This window comes from Aythya marila, assembly GCF_965140915.1.
Source record: "Aythya marila genome assembly, chromosome: 25".
Classification (NCBI taxonomy): Eukaryota; Metazoa; Chordata; class Aves; order Anseriformes; family Anatidae; genus Aythya; species Aythya marila.
The window spans coordinates 5,841,852-5,859,553 of record NC_139066.1 but is presented as its reverse complement, the minus strand read 5'-3'; the positions used below and the strand labels follow the sequence as shown (position 1 = coordinate 5,859,553).

The following is a 17,702-nucleotide window of genomic DNA, read 5'->3' as shown; positions in this document are numbered from 1 at the left end:
GGGGAGGGGGCGTGGCCGGCGGCGGAAGTGCGGGGGCGGGGCGGCGGCGGCCGTCGCCGCGGCGGAGGGAGGGGCGGCGGCGGCGGCAGCGGGGGGGGGACGCTCCCGCTGCGGGCCGGGCCATGCGGCGGCCGTAGCGATGCAGCGCGCCGAGCTGCGGGACGGGGAGGCGGCGGCGGCGGCCGCGGCCTCGTACCGGGTGCTCAGCCGCCTGCTGGGCTATGGGGCCGCACCGGAGGCGGGCGCGGTGGCGGCGGGCGGCGGCGGCGGCGGCGGCGGCGCCGTCGTTACCGGCGGGGCGGGCGCGGGGCCGACGGGCCCCGGCGGGGGGCGGCTGCCGCTGCCCATCCCCCTCCCCGCCGCGGCGGCGGCGCTGCCGGGCGGCGGGGCGCTGCGGGGACCCCGTCCGCCGCCGCAGCTGATGGTGTTCCGCAACGCGGCCGAGGGGCGGCCCGGCGAACCGGAGGACGGCGGCCCCGCGGCGGGCGGCGGCGGCGGAGAGGGCCCGGCGGCGGGCGGCACCGAGCTGCTGTGCCCGCGGCACCGCTGCGCCCTGGAGCCCAAAGCGGCGGCGGCGGCGGCCGCGGGGCGCTGGGGGCCGCCGGGGGGGCTGGAGCTGCAGCTGGCGGCGCTGGGGCTGCGGCCGCCGGGGCTGGGCCCCAAGGGTCCCGGGGGGTGCCCGTGCCTCGGGCCGCCGCCGTCCGCCGGCCCCGCCGCCGAGGAGACGAGCGATGCGCTGCTGGTGCTCGAGGCGCTGGAGCCCGACGAGGCCGGCAGCGGCTCCGAGGAGGAGGCGGGGAGCCCCGACGGGCAGGAGGCGCCGCGCGGAGCCGCCCGCGCCAACGGGAGGAGCGGGACCGGAGCCGGTGCCAGCCTCGGTGCCGGTGCCGGTCCCGGCCCCGCGCCGCCGCCGCCCGGGGCAGGCTGCAGGAAGGGCTCGCTGCGGGTCCGCCTCCGCCGCCTCTTCCGCACCAAGAGCTGCAGCGGAGGCTCGGCCGCCGGGGACGCCGCCGCCGCTGCCACCGGGAGCCGCCGAGCCGGGGACCTGCCCGCCTCGGCCGGGAGCCTGACCGATGTGTGCGGGGCCCGCGGCCGCGAGCAGGAGGCGGGCAGGTACGGGACGGGACGGGATGGGATGGGTTGGGACGGGATGGGGGGGGCACCGGGAAGCGGCCTCCCCCGGTCTGCCACCGACTGCAGGACCGGGGAGGTCGGGGGGGGTCTCCCGGGGGGCGCGGGATGCTTCAGGCTGGGGGAGCAGCACTGGGCAGACTGGTGAGGGAGGTGCTGGTGTGGGGGGCTCGGCCTGGGGGGCCTCCACCCCTGGTAAGTGCACCCCAGGGGTGCCTCTGAGGATACTGAGCCACGACCTGGGGGCTCCCAGTGCCAGCCCCCGTTCCCTGTTGGGTTCCTGAGGGTCACGAGCCCGGCATTCGGGCTCCAGCCTTGGTGCTGTGCAGGGTGGGACCTGAGGAGGTGCTGGGGGGCCTGATCCTGACACCCCTGCATGGGGCTGGCCACACTGTGGGGTTTCATATCAGCCTCTTGCTTGGCTTTCCTGCTCTCCTCCAGCTGCACGGCTCAGAGGCCACAGCGTTGGTCCAGCGTGGGGTTTGAAAGCTGCCCTTTGCCGGTGGCTCCCGTTCCCCCGAGAGGCTGGCACGGGAGGGCACAGCACCGCGTGGCGGAGCCACCGGGCTCGTGGGCTCCGGCAGCAGCTGGCCCTGCACAGGGCGCTGAGCCGCTGCCTGGCACCACCAGCACCGTCTGCAGCAGCATCTCCATCCCGTGGCTGCTTTTAGCAGCTGCCCCCAGTGTCTCGAGGTGCTGAGGGCACGTGGCTCGGTCCCGCTCTGCATGGGGTCAGTGTCGGTCCTGGATCACGTTGGTCTGAGTTGTTCATGCTGCTGTGTGAGCCTGGCTGTGCTGTGCTCCCAGTTCCAGCCTGGTGGCACGAAGGGGAGCGTTTCTGCAGAGGCCGTGAGCTGCTCGATGCCAACAGGAGAGGGCGAGGTGCCCTGGTGCTGTGCCAGCCCCGGCTGTGCTGCAGAGCCTGCTGCACCTCCGAGGGCCTCAAACTCCTCGCAGGAGGCAGGGAGAACCCTGCTGGGGCCTGGCTGCCTGCTTCTGGCCGGCCTGGAAGCAGCATTAAAAAACTGGATGGCCCTAGAGTGCTGTGGGGCTCCCAGGGCAGCATCCCTCTGGGGTGGGCACGAAGCCCCCTGCCAGGCTGGGCCCCGAGCTCTGGTCTGTGCTCACCGGGTGCTTTGGCCATGAAGCAGTCATGGGGGGCAACAAGGCAGAAATTTCTCCCGTTGCAGCAGGGGAGGTGGCTTCCGAGGCGGGACAGCCCCAACTGCAGCAGCCCCTGGCCCGCAGCTGCTCGGAGCATCCGAGTGTGACCTCCTGCCTCGTGGCAGGGTGCCGTAGTTTTGTGCACGACTTTGTTTCCCACGACCAACCCAACGTGCCTCCACCAGCAGCATGCCAGCTTGCCTGTAGTGACAGTGTTTTGCTAAGGCGCTTGTGGTTTTGTCACTCCTCACTCTTCTTGGTGACAAGAGCGAGGAGTCCGCAGGACTTCCCCGCGCCGGGCTCGGGCGGTGGCAGGCTGCTGGTTGCGTCTCCTCTCAGAGCAAGGAGAGAAGCGTGGCGCTGCCTGGGCTTTCCCTTTTGCCGGGGAGTTTCATGGTCACTGCTGGGGGAAGTGCTGACTTCTCACGCTCCAGCGTCGTGGAACTGCTGTGCTAATTAGGATTTTAACAGAGGTTAGTTCAAGGTGCCTGATGCAGCTGGTGTGGTTCGGGGACTTCTCCGCTGCCTCCAGCTCTGGGAGCCCCCTCGTGCTGAAGAGCCCCGGGTTATGTGAGCGATGCTTTGTGTTCTGTGGGGTGCTGGTGGGCCCTGGAGGTGGTGCTCGGTGTTGGCCGTCCCCTGCCCGTTAACGGGAACGAGGTCAGCCAGGAGCCATCCGTGCCGCTGAGCGCCTGCTCCCGGCGTGCGGCTCCCCCTTGGGTGCTGCTTGTAAATGTTGCTCTTGGCCTGCAGTGGGTTTATTCTTGCCGTGCCTGGACATCACGGAACCAGCTCCCGGTGTGTGGAGCTGCATCCCATAACACCTCGAGGCAGCACCAAGCAGCTCTGCCTCCCTCCTGCACACACGACTCAAAGCAAACCAGCCCCGGCTGGACTCTGAGGTGCGAGAGGCTTGGAAATGAAACGTGGAACGTGAGGAACTCCCAGGGTGTAAGGATTTCAAGGCTGCATCCGTAAAAATGCTCTTCTTGAGGCAATTTGTACTGCAGAGGTAATTGGGGGGGTAGGGGACAGGGCAGGATTGCAGGGGTTCAGGGGTCAGGGCGGGCAGCCCCGAGCTGCAGAAGGTGCTGTATCGATGGTTTTATCAAGGGCCTGACCTTGTTCTTTTAACATGTCTCCATATAATCTGCCTCAAATAGTGTGTAGCCAGCTGGTGGGCGAGACCTAGGACGTGCTAAAAGGCTGCCTGCAGCCACTCCATGTCAGCGTGATCCCCACTGCAGCCTGGGCTCGTGGGGGCCCGGTGGGTGACCCCAAAATCCCCGTCTGCTGCAGCTCGAGGTGCTCCCGGCCCCATGGACCTGTGCGGTGTCCGTGGAGCGTTCAGCCCACGTGGATTGCTTCTTGCTCTCGCCCTGCTGCAGACGGGAGCTTGCTAGAAACGAGAGATCGCAGAAATTTGTTGCTGGTCGGAAGATGTTGGCCTGAAACGTGGCTTTTTTGGTAACGGCGGGCTGTTGGCACTGCTCCTTCCCCTCTGCTTTAGGACGTGGGAGCAGAGCAGCTGCTGTATTACAGGGTTAGCTGCTGCTGGCCCGCAGCGTGGCTTTGTGTCTGGCTGGTGAGTGGTGAATTGCTCTCCTTTGAGGGCAAAAAACCAGCCCTCGAGTAGGTGCAAGAGGCTTGGCATGGAAACGCTTCCAGGCGCTTCAGTGGGGTTTTGTGTATCGAGGTGCTGACTTCTCTCAGCTCTTCTCGTGGCAGTCCTGCAGCGTTGGTTGTTTGCTCACAGCTGAGTGACCCGGAGACGTTGCTGGAGAAGCACTCGGGGTGCCCTGCGAAGGGCTGGGGCGCACGCACCCATGGAGCAATCCTTCCGAGCACTGCGAGCCCTTGCTCAGGGCTGCTTTTCCCCAAAGCTGTGCCCAGCCTGCTCGGGAGGCCGTGATGAGAGCGGGGCTGGGACGATGTCGAAGGGGATGGGGATGGTCTCGGAGTGGTCAATGAGCAGGGTTTTTGGGTCGAAATAGCGGAGGTTGGACAGCTCCTGTCTCGCTTTTGGTGGTGAGGCCGTGTTCCCCTGCTCGCCCGAGCTGTGAGGCCATGCCCCCGGCGGTGTTCCCTCTGCCTAGGTCTGTACAAAGCCCTTTGGTGCTGCAAGGGCTGGTCCCCTGCGTGGGGACAGCACAGGGGTAGCTCCATCCTCGCTGTTTTGGGAAGGAAGCTCCGGAGGAATTGCGGCTGTTCTCGGATGCCCGTCGGCCTTCTCAGCCGTTCCCATCCCCTTTGATGCTCCAGGCTCAGCTTCCCGGCTCTCCGCCGCCTCCCGGCAGGTTTTGGGGAGGTGGCATCCTGCAGACACCACGCGAGGGCATTCGGTGTGCTGGCCGTGGGCACAGCCCGGGATTGCGCAGGGCCCCGACCTGTTTGTCTGAGAGGTTTGGCAATGCCTGGTCCAGAGGCACGGCGAGGTGCCTGTTGTGAAACAGCCGCTTGGCTCCGCTTACGATACTTGCTTGGGGTTTTTCTTTCCAAAGGCTTTATTAATTACCTAGTTAAGAGATTTGCTTAGTGGCAGGATGGAGACCTAGCTTTACTGGTTGTCTGTCCTACTTAAGCCAGCGCGCTGCTCCAGGAGCCGAGCGAGCAGGCGGCGTTGGGCTGCCTCGAACCCCTGTAAATCCTGGGGAAGGCTCTCCCAGTCTGGGAGATCAAACGGTTTTTTTTTTTGGGATGCACCGAGCCTCCCCATCCCTATTCATGATGTGTTTTTTTTTTTCTTATTTCCCACAGGAAACACAGACTGACAAGAACTCAAAGTGCCTTTTCCCCGGTTGTTTTCAGCCCCCTCTTCACAGGTAAGGATTCGAGGCGTGTACGGTTGGGTCTGCCTGCCCCTCTCCTCCCCTCCTAAGCCGTGACCCTGGGGGCAGCCCCTGCGTCCTGCGTGGCCTCGAACCCGACCCAGGAGGAGCTGCAGAGGACGGGGATGTTTCACATCAGCACTTTGCAGTTTCTCCTGTGCAGACGTGGGTCTGAGCTGTGCCGGAGGCGAGGCTCCTTCCTCCACGGGGGTGTTTTACACCGGTGGTTCGGGAGCTCCCTGCGGGGCAGGGGCTGTGCCCGTGCTCCCCTCCTGTGGTCCGAGGGGAGCCGGCAGCTGCGGGGCTGAAACCGCCCGGTGGGGCAGCAGCTCCCCGCGCAGCTGCCGTTCTCTGCCCGCTTCCTGCTGGTCTCTGGCCTTCCTCTTTCTGCTGGGGGAAGCTGGCTGCTTTATAAATGGCACGAGGGGGAAGTCCTGCTCTGCTGGCGGCTGATACCGAGAGCCTTCTGCTCACGGTCATGTGCCTGGGGCTTTCTCAGTGAGAGCTCCCCAGCTGCAGGGCTTAGGTCCTCCGTGGGTGCCTTAAAACCCGTGGAGAGCAGGGCTGGGGGAATGAAGGAGGTGCTGTAGAGCTCGGGAACAAAGTGAACGTGTGTTGAGGGGCTTGTTGCAGGGCTCAGGGCTTTCAGGTTCTCGTGGCTCCTTCAGCCCTGCAGGGATGGAGTCGTCCAGGGGCGATGGGGCTGTGCCGGTGCCCGTTCTCATCCCCATTCTACCACCTTGGCTGGTGTCCTGGTAGCAGGATAGCATGGGGAGGCTGCTCCCTTGCGAGATGTGACTGGTTCTGTGTGTGCCACACGTGTTTGTTCAGCAAATCGAGGCTGGTGGAAGCAGAAGCTGCTCCCGGCACCGTCAGCTGTCGCTAGGGGAAGCTGCGGGCAGGGATCTGCGGCTCTTGTGCCTCCTGCTGACGGCGCTCCGTGGCCGTGCGAGCTGAGCGCCTCGGCTGCAAAAGAAAATTTAACAGAGGGGAGAGCGTGGAGTGGGCAAGTTCCTGCTCTAAATCTGGGAGGCTGCCTTAATTGCTAGCTTATCCTATTAAATGTTCTTAAAATGGCTCGTGTCAGTTTTTTTGCAAGCCGGTGGAGTGGTGGCGGTGTCCTCCAGGAGCTGTTCCTTTGCAGAGGGCTGTGCCAGCATCCCCAGAGCGAATGTGTCTGCCCTTTAATTGCTTTCATTTGTTGGTGACTTCGGCCTTACCCAGCTGAGGTCTGCGTGTTGGGGATTTCTGAGGCTGGAGCTGCAAAAAGACTCAAAGGCCTGGCCCAGCTTGCTTGGGTTTCCTGGTGACTTGCTTCCAGGTCAGCACAAGGGCTGAGCCAGGGCTCGCAGAGGTCCTTGGGGAAGCCGTCCCTGCCTTCAGTGACCTTTTCTTGGGTGTGCTGGGCTGCAGGGGCACGTGGCTGCCATCGCTGCTGCTCTGGGAAGGGTTTGAAAGCTGGGCTGCTGCAGCCCCCCTTGGTCTCGTCACACTCTGTTTGTGCGAGGCGAGGCGCCCAGCCTACGTGGCCGCTTTATTGGTAGGGCGTGGAAATGAAAGGGTGGCTGCATGCGTGTGTGTGCACCCACACCCATCGCTCCCCCAGGGAGAAGGTGCCGTGGATAATAACCAGGCCTAAATACCCCTCGTAACGCTGCTCATTAGCAGATAGGCCTTCCACAGGCAGGGGGAAGCTGAGTCAGTGCTGTCCTGTGCGGCAAATACCTGGAGGTGCTGACCGAGAGGCCGGGGAAGGGTTTCCATCTGGAGCAGATTTGGGGCTCTATCCCCAGGAGTCGAAGTCTGACAGTCCCTGGGACCGTGGCTCAGGTGTGTGTGGTGCTCTGGTGTTGGTTCGAGACAGCTGGGTTCGATTTTGGTGTTTTGGAAAGTTCCTCGGCAGTGCTAACCCCGCTCAGTCCTCTCCTCAGGGGTTGTCTGGTTTCCTTCTGTTTCTGTGTTTGATGCTGATGGTTTAACCTTGATTTCATGGCTTCGTTTTTCTCCCATGGATTTAGATTAATTTTAGGCTTTGTTGGTTTACGCTGGACATCTCAGTTTGTGTCGTCCTTTTCCCAAAAGTGAATTAATTCCAACTGGAATTAACAGGAGCGTTATCTCATAGCTGCGTGCCAGCAGGGTAGGGCAGTCAATCCATTTCCCAAGAATTACACCAAGTGCCAGCCCTGTACGTCGGTGACGAGCGCTGCAGGAGCTCGGTGCTTCCCCATCGCCTGCTGCACCTGGATCTGTGTCCATCGCTCCCTTACTGCTCGTGGGCAGGGTCCCAGCCCCTTCCCCTCTCCCCCCACGTGCCCAGGAGGTGCAGCACTAACTGTCTTGCTCTGCCAACCTGCAGGTGAAACGGTGTCACTAGTGGATGTGGACATCTCCCAGCGAGGACTGACCTCCCCTCACCCTCCAACTCCGCCGCCTCCTCCACGACGAAGCCTCAGCCTGCTGGGTACGGCCCCGTGCCTCTCGAGAGCCCGTCCGTGTGTCTGTCCAGGAGCACGGGAGCTGTCTGTCTGCCTGTGCTGCTCCCCCTGCCCCAGCAGGATTTCTTGCTGCTGCTGCTGGTGCCGGTGTTTCTTGGGGATGGGGCAGGAGGGGAGGGTTGTGGCGGAGCCGTGCGAGGTGGGACGTGAGGTGCTGATGTCGCAGTGTCTCCTGCCCACGAAAACATCCCTCCCTCCCTCCCTCCCTTCCTTTCCTTCCTCCCTCCCATCGCCTGCCCAGGCTGGTTCCCTCCCCTGCCTCTGTGGAAGGGAGGCTTTGGGGAGGACGGTACCAGGAGCTGCTCTGTGGAGGAGGCTCCTCAGAGCTTAGCACCAGTCGGCCTCGGTGAGGTGAGCAGCACCCCAGCGCACATCCCGCGTGCTAGGGCAGCGTTGTGCCTCCAGAGCCGCCTGTAAATGCCTGTCCTGTGCTGCACGCTGCGTGCCTGGAGGGAGCTGGGCTGGGGAAATAACTCCTCCTCTCCAGGTGTGTGTGCACAAACCTCTGAGCGTGCTGAGGAGGGGTCGCTTTGGCACCACGGCAGTGCCCTGCTCTCAGGAGCTGGCGGAGCACCGTGAGCTCCCCAAGAAGAGCTCCATCTTCTGCTCCAGGCCGCGCTCGGTGCTGGTTTGCTCAGCAGTGCAGGGCTCGCTCGCTTTCTGTTTTCTGAATGTCTCTTGCCTCTGTTCTCTCCTAGATGATATCAGTGGGACGCTGCCTACATCTGTCCTAGTGGGTCCGATGGGGTCTTCCCTGCAGTCTTTCCCTCTGCCTCCGCCTCCTCCACCCCATGCCCCAGGTCAGCTTAGCTTTAGCAGCAAGGCTTTGGTTCTCCAGGGATTTGGACTTTGCAGCTCTCCTTGGTAAACTTTAAGGCTGCACTTCAGACTCTAACAGCAGCGGTGCTGCCTCCTCTGCCTGCTCAGGGACGTGCAGTGCTACCGATGGTGTGCCATTGTGTCCAGGCTCTGCTTTCCTGGCCTTGGTCCTTTGTTTTCTGTGTGCTGTGGCTCTTTTGTTGCCCCCCAGTTGTTTTCCTGAAGCTTGTAACTGCGCCAGCTTTATTCTCAGTTCAGCATCTCCCATTTTCTCTGCTTCTTCTTGGGCTCAGCAGAAGCACAGCCCCTGGCTGTGGACGGGTCCCTGTGCTTTGGTGTCAGCAGTGTCAGGCAGCAGCTGTAGGAGCAGGGCTTAGCTCAGGAGCCCAGGTTCTAAACAGCACGTGAGGATGTTCCTTACGCAACTCCCCTTTGGTTTTCAGTTTCCTGCCCTTCAGGACCCACGGGGCTTTAATTGCCCCCTTGTTATGAGCTAAGGTGTTGGGATGGGTTAATTCCTTCCAGCTGGTGCCACCTGGCACTTCCCCCGGCTTCCCTCCAAGCTGGCTGAAGGAAATAGGCGAGGGCTCGGAGTGAGTCACCTTGGAAGAGCCAGGTGGTGACTGCTGCCGTGTCCTTCACGAGGACGCTGTCCTCCTGTCCATCAGTCCTGCCTCCTCAGCTCCTGCCCTGCCCTCTGGAGCCGGGCGTGCCGGGGGACGGGGCGGCTCAGTTTTGGGGTCAGCTCCCGAGGGGTGACCGTGTCCCGGGCCGTTTCTCCCTCTGCAGACGCCTTCCCCCGGATCGTGCCCCTCCGGCCCATGGAGACGGCGCCCAGCCAGCCCACCCCGCACCTCCAGTGCCCCCTGTACCGGCCGGACTCGAGCAGCTTCGCAGCCAGCTTGCGGGAGCTGGAGAAGGTAACGTCCTGGTGGGGGGTGCTGGCAGCACGGCACCTCGGGAGGGGGAGGCTGCGGGTCTAGGCTGTGGTTTTGGGGGCTGGCCAGGAACAGAAGTTTAAGGCAGGGCCAGAAAACACCACCTGCCTTTTTCCCAGTGAGGTCTTTGAGTCTAGGGCAGCATCCTTCATGTGTGGAAGAGCTGTCACGGCCACATCTGTTCTTGCACTACTTCTGAGTGCTGGATGTGATGTCGCTCCTGGATGAGAAAGCACCGAGTCCTAACCATCCATTTTCCTGCTGAATGGAACCAGAAACTTAAATTTTGGCATTAAAAGTGAACTAACGATAGCAAATAGTGCAGTTTTCGGTTGGTGATGCAGTCCTCCTTGCTCGTAGTCTGCTGACGTTCCGTGTCTCGCTTCCGCAGTGCGGGTGGTACTGGGGGCCCATGAACTGGGAGGACGCGGAGATGAAGCTGAAAGGGAAGCCGGATGGGTCCTTCCTGGTCCGAGACAGCTCTGATCCCCGTTACATCCTGAGCCTCAGCTTTCGGTCGCAGGGCATCACCCACCACACCCGGATGGAGCACTACAGAGGTAAGGGCCCCGGGGAGCGCTGGGGGGGCCCGTGGCTGTGGGCAGCCTGGTCTCAAAGGTCCTAAATCTCTGCTCAAAGCATTGATGCAGCAGAAAAGAGGGAGCAGCAGCAACACGTCCTCACTCTGTGTCCTGCATTTAACCCTGCTGTCTGTGCCTTGGGCACAAGTTTCCTTAAAGCAATTAAAAATTGGGGAGTAGAGGAGTTCCCCACGCCTCTTTTCCAAAGTGAGCTTGAAGGGAATGGTGATGGGGAGATCTGAGATCCCCCATCAGGAAGATGTGATGTAGCAGGGCCCATCCTTCCCAGCTGTCCGATTCCCCAAACTGAGCTGGTTTCCCTGTGAGATGAGAGGCAATCTGACCCCACAGCTTGGCACCTTGCTTTGTTCTGCGGGGGGACGCTCGGCAGCGGTGCCAGCTGCCCTCTGAGCAAGGCGAAAGTTTCAGCTCTGCTGTTGTGGGCGTTTGTTCTGAGAACCTTGTGGTGTTTGCGCCCTTTCTTCCTGCCATGTGCTGTCGTGCATGGGGTCTGTCTCACCTCGCCCACATGCTTTTTCTGCTCATCTTCAGATGTGGTTTTCCGTATCGAACCCCAGCGCAGGCAGCTGCCCTCGGGCCGAGCAAAAAAGCCTGAGAAGGCTCAGCACGGGGTGGGGGAAGGCATCGTCAGGGCTCTGGACCTGCCCTGTACCCAGTGGGCAGGCTGTAATAACAGCTGCCTGCAGAGCACTGTCATTAGGTGTGCTGCCAAATGATGGGTTCTGCGGCTTCCCAGGCATCTGCTGGAGCAAACAGGGGTTTGTGACCTTTCGGGGCAAAGCTCCCCCGTTCCCCCTTTTTGCCCTCGCTCTGGGGATGTCGCTGGGTCATCCCCCTCCGTGAGCACTGCTAGAGCTGATCGACCCAGCAGAGGTTCTGGTCTTGAGCCCCTCTGGTGGGAAGGTGCCCCAGCGTTAATTGTAGCCTGTCTGGAGCTGGTTGCCCTGACCATTGCGTAAGGAGGGCTGACTTTCATCACCCTGTCCTTGGGGAACCTGTAAGCAGCACTTCCAGCCGGGGGAGATGTGAGGTCGGCTGCACAGAGGATGCTTGCTCATAACTGAGCTTCGGATCGAACTGCTGCTGCTGCCGGTCCAGTTTCTTGCTTTGGGGCTGGGGTGCTTGTTCCCTTAGCCAGGTGTCCTTCCCTCCTTTCCCTCAAACTGCGTTTCTTGCTGCACGTGGTGAAGGCTGGTGCTGCCACCATCCCTGGAGCAGCGTTTCCAGCCATGGCACCACACCAGGAACTTCATTCCTGGGTCCAGTGCTTCTGTCTGTGTCCATGGCTCTGTGCTCGCCCTGGGCTGGCTGCCTCGTGCTGAATGTGCTGCAGCAGCGTGCAGAGCTCTGATAAACCATGAAGATGACAAATGGTGGGGCTTAGGGAATGGTAAAGAGATAAATGCTTGACCTTCAGGTTTCAGATACTTGAGAGGAAGAAAACATAATTCTTTTTTTTTTTTTTTTTTTTTAAGAGCTGAGTAGGCAGGCGGGGAGGCTGGTGTTTGTGCAATAACCCCCCAGTGATTGTCCTTTGCATCTACTTGCCACTTGTAAGGGCTGATTCAGATCAGAGATTGCTGCTGCCTGAATGTTTAGCAGGTGCTGACCTGGATCAGCAGTGCCTCCTGCGTCAGGTGGCGGTGCCAGCCGGGCTGCAGCTCTTAGGGGCTGTCACCTGCCCTTTAAAACACCAGTCCCACCAGTAAGTACCTCTTCCTGCCACCGGTGCTCCTGTAACGTGAAACCCTTCTGTTCTCTTGGAAGGGACCTTCAGCCTGTGGTGCCATCCCAAGTTCGAAGACCGCTGCCAGTCTGTGGTGGAGTTCATAAAGAGAGCGATCATGCACTCCAAAAATGGGAAGTTTCTTTACTTCCTGCGATCCAGGGTCCCAGGTGAGTGTCCTGCTGGGTCTGGGGATGACTCTTGCTCTGTGGTTAGCTGCTGGCGTGTGCTGGAGACAGCTTGGTTCAGCTTTTGTCTACTCCATCCCTCAGCTGCTTGGCTATTACAAAAAAAAAGCTGCTCCCTGTGCCAGCTACTTGGCTACTAAAGCCCAGCTGCCTTCCCTCCCCCAGTCTTGGGGCTGCTTTGCTGAGAACCCTCCCTGTGCTTTGCAGCTTCCCAGTTCTCCCTTTGCCGAGACCCACCTGGGGCTGCCGAGAGGAGAGGCTTTAACTGGGGTGTGTGGGAGCACTTCCAAGAGGAGCTAAATGGGAGCCTCGAGTGGTGGATGCTGTAGGTTCAGAGTCCCCGGGGGGACCGTGGTGCCAGGGCACATCCACAGGCAGGTGCTCACAAGCACGGGGGAGCGTTGGGAAGCTTTGTTGGAGCACGTTTGATTGCGTGATGCTGGGATTGCAGGGTGCTTGTTCTGCCATCCAGCAAAGCCTGGGCCTGAATGGGCTCACATCTGCCTCCTGCGAGAGCCAGGCTGGCAACTGGGTCAGCGTCTTTATCAATTTTTTTTCTGTTTTTTGACTCAGCTGTCATTGCGTGTCAGAAAGCTAGCTGAAAATCCAGCGTGAAAGAAAGGGGAGAGTCTGCCAAGTGAACAAATACGCCCCTTGCTTGGGAGGGAGCAGGAGCTGGAGGGAGGGTGGGAGGTGATGCTTGAGCAGAGCAGGAAGGGGAACGCGGCTGCGGTGAAGCAGAGGGGCAGGACCGAGAAGATGGCCAAGGCCCTGCTGGGGGCATGGTGCAGGGAGGCTCTGGGCAGGTGGGGATGGGACGGGATGGGATGGGATGGAATGGGATGTTCCTGGCTTCAGAATGGCTCTGGCTCGCCCTCGGGATCGGAGCAGAGCTGGAGTCGTAGCCCAGACCTGTTCAGTGTTGCCCCCTGCTGCAGAGATGGCCGATAGCTGGAAACCCGATCTGTAACGTGGCCGTGCTTTCGGGGAGAAGGCTGCGAAGCTACTGCCGTGCATCCTGCCTCCAAGGGATTCTTTCAATTTAAAAATACAAAACCACTTCACCTTCCCAATCCGAAGCCCTGTGCCCCTTGAGAACAGAGCTTTGTGGACTCGCCAGCTCTACAGGCAAATGCCTTCGTAGAAAGGATTTGCTCTAGAAAATATCTTTCAAAGAGGAAAGGGAGCCCCCTGAGCAGCACTGTGCACCTGATGGGGGGGTCCCTTGCCACCGGGGTGTCCCTCACTGCCTGGTGCCAGCCCCACTCCTGCTCCTGCACCCCTCCGTCCACGTGCGGCCGCGGTCCTGGGTGCTGCTCGGGGCTGCTTTGCCTCGATGCCTGCTCTTTAGTGGGAGAATATTTAGGATCCGCAGCTCCCCGGCGTGCTCGTTCGTGCTGTGCTCCTGCTGAAGTGCTAACGGCCTCCCGGAGGAGGGGGATGTTTCCAGCGAGCGCCTGGCTCCTGGCGCTGGGGCACGCGGCCAGCACAGCGTGCAGAGCTCGTGCTGCGGCCCTGTAGCTGCTGGCTGCGCTCCCGGAGGCTGATTCCTTTTTGGTAGAATAAGGAGGAGGGGGGGGGGAACCCGGCCTTCAATTGATTCCTGTTCTTTGCTTTCTCAAAAGCTGGCTCACAGCTTCCTGAGCTGCCTGGAGCAGTTCTGAGCCCATCTTAGTGTGAAGAGCTTTCCCTTTTCTCCTTTCACTCGGTTGCCCTCAGAGACAGGCCAGCAGGAGGGGGTTAGAGTGTAACTAGCTCTGAATCCTTCTGTAAAGACAGATAAAAACCTTACCCTGTGAATGAGCCCGGCTCCCGTAGATCCTTTCTGGTGCTCCTGCTGACCTCTCGGTTCTGCGGGCTTGATTGTTGCTCTTAACTCGGGGGGAGGAGGCTGTGGGGCGGGGGGCAGCTGGATGCAGCCCCTTTTTCAGCCGTGCCGGGCTGCTCCCTGCGTGGGGAGCTGGCTCTGCCGGGGCTGCTCCCGCCTCTGCCTTTGTGCCCAGCCTCGTGACCCCAAGAATGAGCAACTCCTGCGCAGCTTGAGCTGTCCAAATCCCCGGCCTTTTAGTGCCTCGATACAGCTCCCCAAAGGGCTGTGCAGAGCAAAGCGTACGTGCCGGTCACGCTGCCTGCCTTTCCCTTTGGTTTTCTTCTCACCACTGGTCCTGGGGGAGAGGAGGTTAGGAGTTGGCAGTGTCCTGGATCTGCTGTACCCCCGGTGGCTGCAGGAGCCCTGTGAGGAGAGCTGGAGGGAGCTGCAGCAGCCTGGTGAGGGAGGCTGGAGATAGCTCGTGGTATCACCCGTGTTTGGCCAGTGCTGAGCTGCCTGGGCACAGCCTCGCAGAGCTGCAGCTCCCCAGGACCAGTGCTTCCTTTGGGGACTGGTTACGGTTTGTATCTGGCACAACACTCTTCTCCAATATCGCTTTCTTCCCAAAGGTCTCCCCCCGACACCTGTCCAGCTCCTGTACCCAGTCTCCAGGTTCAGCAACGTCAAATCCCTTCAGCACCTTTGCCGCTTTCGGATCCGGCAGCTGGTCCGGATCGACCACATCCCCGAGCTGCCGCTGCCCAAGTAAGTCCCGAGGATTTTGGGGAGAAGTTGCTTTGGCTTCATCTGCCACTCACCATGGCAGGCAGGAGACCTCTGTGTCGGCAGCAGGGGCTCTGGGAGGGAGTGGTTGGTGCTTTTGGCCTCAGGTCAGCAGGATGAATGTCCTGTGGGGCACAGGGGTGCAGCTGAGTGAGGTGTTACGGCCACTGCCAGGAGCGTGGGCTCCGGTTCCTGCTGGGGGAGAGGCTCTGCTCCCCCCTTTGCAGAGCCTGGCGTGGCCGTGGCTCGGGGCTGAAGCTCCTGCCCTGCCTTCCCCAGGCCCCTGATCTCCTACATCCGCAAGTTTTACTACTACGACCCCCAGGAGGAGGTGTACCTGTCGCTGAAGGAAGCCCAGCTCATCTCCAAACAGAAGCAGGAGGCCGAATCCTCCACGTAGCGAGGCCGGCGCGCCCCTCGTGTTGCTGTCACTGATGGTACGTGCGTGCTGCTGGTCCCGCGGGGTGCAGCCTCAATCAGGCCGTTCCCTCTGACTGCGAAGGAAAGGCAAAATCCTCCCTGAGGAGGCTGTCTGCTCCCACCAGCCGCCTTCTTTTCCTTCTGGGGAGACGAGTGAGGCTGCTGCTGCTTGCTTGTGCCTGTTTTGTGCCTTCACAGGCCTGCGAAGCCAAACCCCAGGGGTCTGGGGCAGATTCGGCCACATCGGGCGGGCTGCTTGATGCCTTTCCTCTCTCTCTCCCCCGCCAGGAATTTGGTTGTTGCCATCCAGTAGCCCAAGTCAGGCAGTGGTGGGGACGAGGCCCGTGAAGGTGAAGCCTGCTTCTGCGGTGTGACTTCTGCTCTCAAGCTCTTTCGTCGAGAGAAGAGGGTTCGAGACTCCCAAGAAGCACAGCAGAAGGGGACCGAGGGTCTCGGCTCCTGGCTGAGGGCGAGGGGGCCTTGGAGGCAGCTGAGCCCAGCTCGCGGACTCCTGGCAGAACAAAGAATGTCGCGGCACTCTGTACGAGCTTTGGAAAGTTTTATTTTTGATGTCTTCATTTTATTTTATTATTATTTTTTTAATTTCGGTTTATTTTCAGCATGAGAAATACTGTCTTATCATCAGCTGAATTTTATTATCCTCCCTTGGAAACTTCGAGGTGAGGAGAGAGAAGGGGACTCTCTGGGACGATCGCCTGCTCTGGGCACCGTGGTGGGACTGCTCTGCGGAGGGGAGGCAGCCGGAGAGCTGCTGGGGACAGCCCGAGCCAGAACCTCAGCAGTTCCCCAGAGCAGCCTCAGGGGAGCACGGGGCACGGCTCCCCTGCTCCCTGGGATCTGGAGAAGAGGGCCAGGCCTCGTCCCGGGCAGCTGGGCTTTGCAGGATGGCCTTAAAGCTGGGCCCGAGGAAGGAAAAGCCCGCGAGCCGTTCGGATGTCCCGGAGCCTTCTGCCACACGGCGTGGTCGCTGCTGCAGCGGGGAGCGAGGGCTGCCCCTCGGGGGAGGCGGCGTTCCCCTCGGCAAACACTGGAAGATTTCACTGAACTGCTGCGAGGACTGGAAGGAAGGTGGCAGGGCTGTCGCTGGGACCTCGGCAGCAGCCTGTGGACCAAAGGTACTTGCCGGAGCGATCCCGGGACGTGCACTTTGAGCCTCTCTGCTGGCTGTCTCTAGAAGCTGTGAATGAAGTGGCTTTCTACTGAGGTGTGGAGGATCCCCATCGGTGGCTGCTGGGGCATGGAGTGACTTGAGTCTGGGGTGACTCGGAGCAAGGAACAGCTGAGGGTTCTGGAGCTCGCTGCTTCCCCTTCCTGGGATGTCCGTGGAGCCACAGCAGCTCAGGACCAGGACACCAGGAGGGACGGCAGCTCTTGCTGAGCTGCTGGGCTTAGCACGGGCTGCAGCACCCGCGTCCCTCTCAGTCCTGCTCTGTTTCATCCGTTGCAGCAGCTGCAAAGAGTTTGCATTTCATGGTGAAGTTTAAAGCTTGCCCGAAGCGATGCTGAGGATTCTCAAAGGATCTTTTCTCCTGCGTTGAAACAAGCCCCATGTTCTGGGGTGAAAGAAACGCCCCGTCCCACAACCGGCCTGAAAACGCGATGCCGTGTGTGGCCTGGGTCTGCAGATGGGGTCAGTGCCCCGTGAGCTGGATGCGGTTGTTCGGGAGCTGCTGGGACTTTGTTCTCGCCCCGCGGAATGATCTATGTCCTTGAATTAGACACAGTCCTGTGGATCTTAAAGCAGCCTTGAAAAATCCTGATTGTCTGCCTATGCCAAGTGCTGCTGCGAAGGGTGCTAACTAATCCTGCTCTCCCTTTCTTAACCACCACCTCTGGCCTCGCTTTCAGTCTTGGATAAAAAAAAAAAAAAAAAAAAAAGGTTTTTACAAGATTTGGCTTCCAGATGAAACCGATAAATTATCTTCAAAATCTGTAGAAATACCTCACTGGACACTACCCGCTGCTGGTTGCGTTGTGTTGTCGGGTATCAGGATGGGGCGGCTGCCCCACAAGGTGCTGGCGTTCGTCCCCCTGCAGCCCTTGCTGCGTCCCCCCCCTCGTAGCCCCTCGGCTCCTTCCAAGCCATCAGCCTGCAGAAGGGGCAGCTGCTCCGACCAACGCACAGCACCAACGGGGGGAGGCAGCCGTGGCCTTGTGCAAGGGAAACCTGAACATCAGAGCCCCGAATATCAGCTCACCCGGCCCTGCTCGCAGGCTGAGGGTTTGGATCTTCCAACTTATCCAAATGCTGGAACAGAAAATCTTCCCCACAGCCACGGCTGGGCTGACGCCTCAAGTGTCTTACACCGTGCCGCAAAGCAGGAGTGTGCCCCATGCAAAGGTCTCCTGCAAAGCTTCCACCCCCCAAAGGAGACCCCGGAGATGAGGACACGAGGGCATGGGGCCGGTGATGTTCTCCTGGCTGTGACCTCCTGGCCAGCTGCGTGACCTGGGGGAGCTGTGAATGTCCCCTTGCTGCAGCCCGGCACAGGCTGGCGTCTCCCAGGCGTGGCGGTGGCAGCATTTTTGTTCCATCTCTGGTCTGATATGGGGGGAGTGGGCATTGCTGGTGCAATAACAGCTGGGTTTGGGAAGGGGAATGGCAATACTGGGGGAGAAGCAGCACTGGGATGGGGCATGGGGCCGGCTGTGCCCTCAATGGGGACAAAAACGCACAAACCCGCTCTGCAGTGGCAGCAGGGTGGGAGAGCCCCGGTGTCCATCAGGAGCTCTGTGACACCCCTGTCCCTAAAACACCCCGGGTGTGGGGCAGC

At 60.9% G+C, this 17,702-nt stretch overlaps 1 protein-coding gene across 2 annotated transcripts; it reads left to right on the top strand.

Moving 5' to 3' along the window:
- Nucleotides 1-103: 103 nt before the first annotated feature.
- SOCS7 (suppressor of cytokine signaling 7) lies at nucleotides 104-17,702 on the top strand. Of its 2 annotated transcripts, XM_082779110.1 has the most exons (10): nucleotides 104-1,113; nucleotides 5,053-5,117; nucleotides 7,483-7,587; nucleotides 8,320-8,421; nucleotides 9,230-9,360; nucleotides 9,770-9,938; nucleotides 11,748-11,876; nucleotides 14,334-14,469; nucleotides 14,767-14,924; nucleotides 15,196-17,702. In XM_082779110.1, exons 1-9 carry the CDS (start codon nucleotides 140-142, stop codon nucleotides 14,885-14,887), a joined length of 1,932 nt encoding a protein of 643 aa, XP_082635236.1. In that variant the 5' UTR covers nucleotides 104-139; the 3' UTR covers nucleotides 14,888-14,924; nucleotides 15,196-17,702. The 2 variants fall into 2 exon arrangements, with proteins under 2 accessions (XP_082635236.1, XP_082635237.1); XM_082779111.1 differs by lacking the exon at nucleotides 8,320-8,421.

Excerpts from the sequence above, each read along its gene's own strand:
- SOCS7 (XM_082779110.1), top strand. The coding sequence starts at position 140 with ATGCAGCGCGCCGAGCTGCGGGACGGGGAGGCGGCGGCGGCGGCCGCG. Across the intron at positions 7,588-8,319 it reads ACGAAGCCTCAGCCTGCTGG|ATGATATCAGTGGGACGCTG; the intron begins GTACGGCCCCGT and ends GTTCTCTCCTAG. Across the intron at positions 9,939-11,747 it reads CCGGATGGAGCACTACAGAG|GGACCTTCAGCCTGTGGTGC; the intron begins GTAAGGGCCCCG and ends TTCTCTTGGAAG.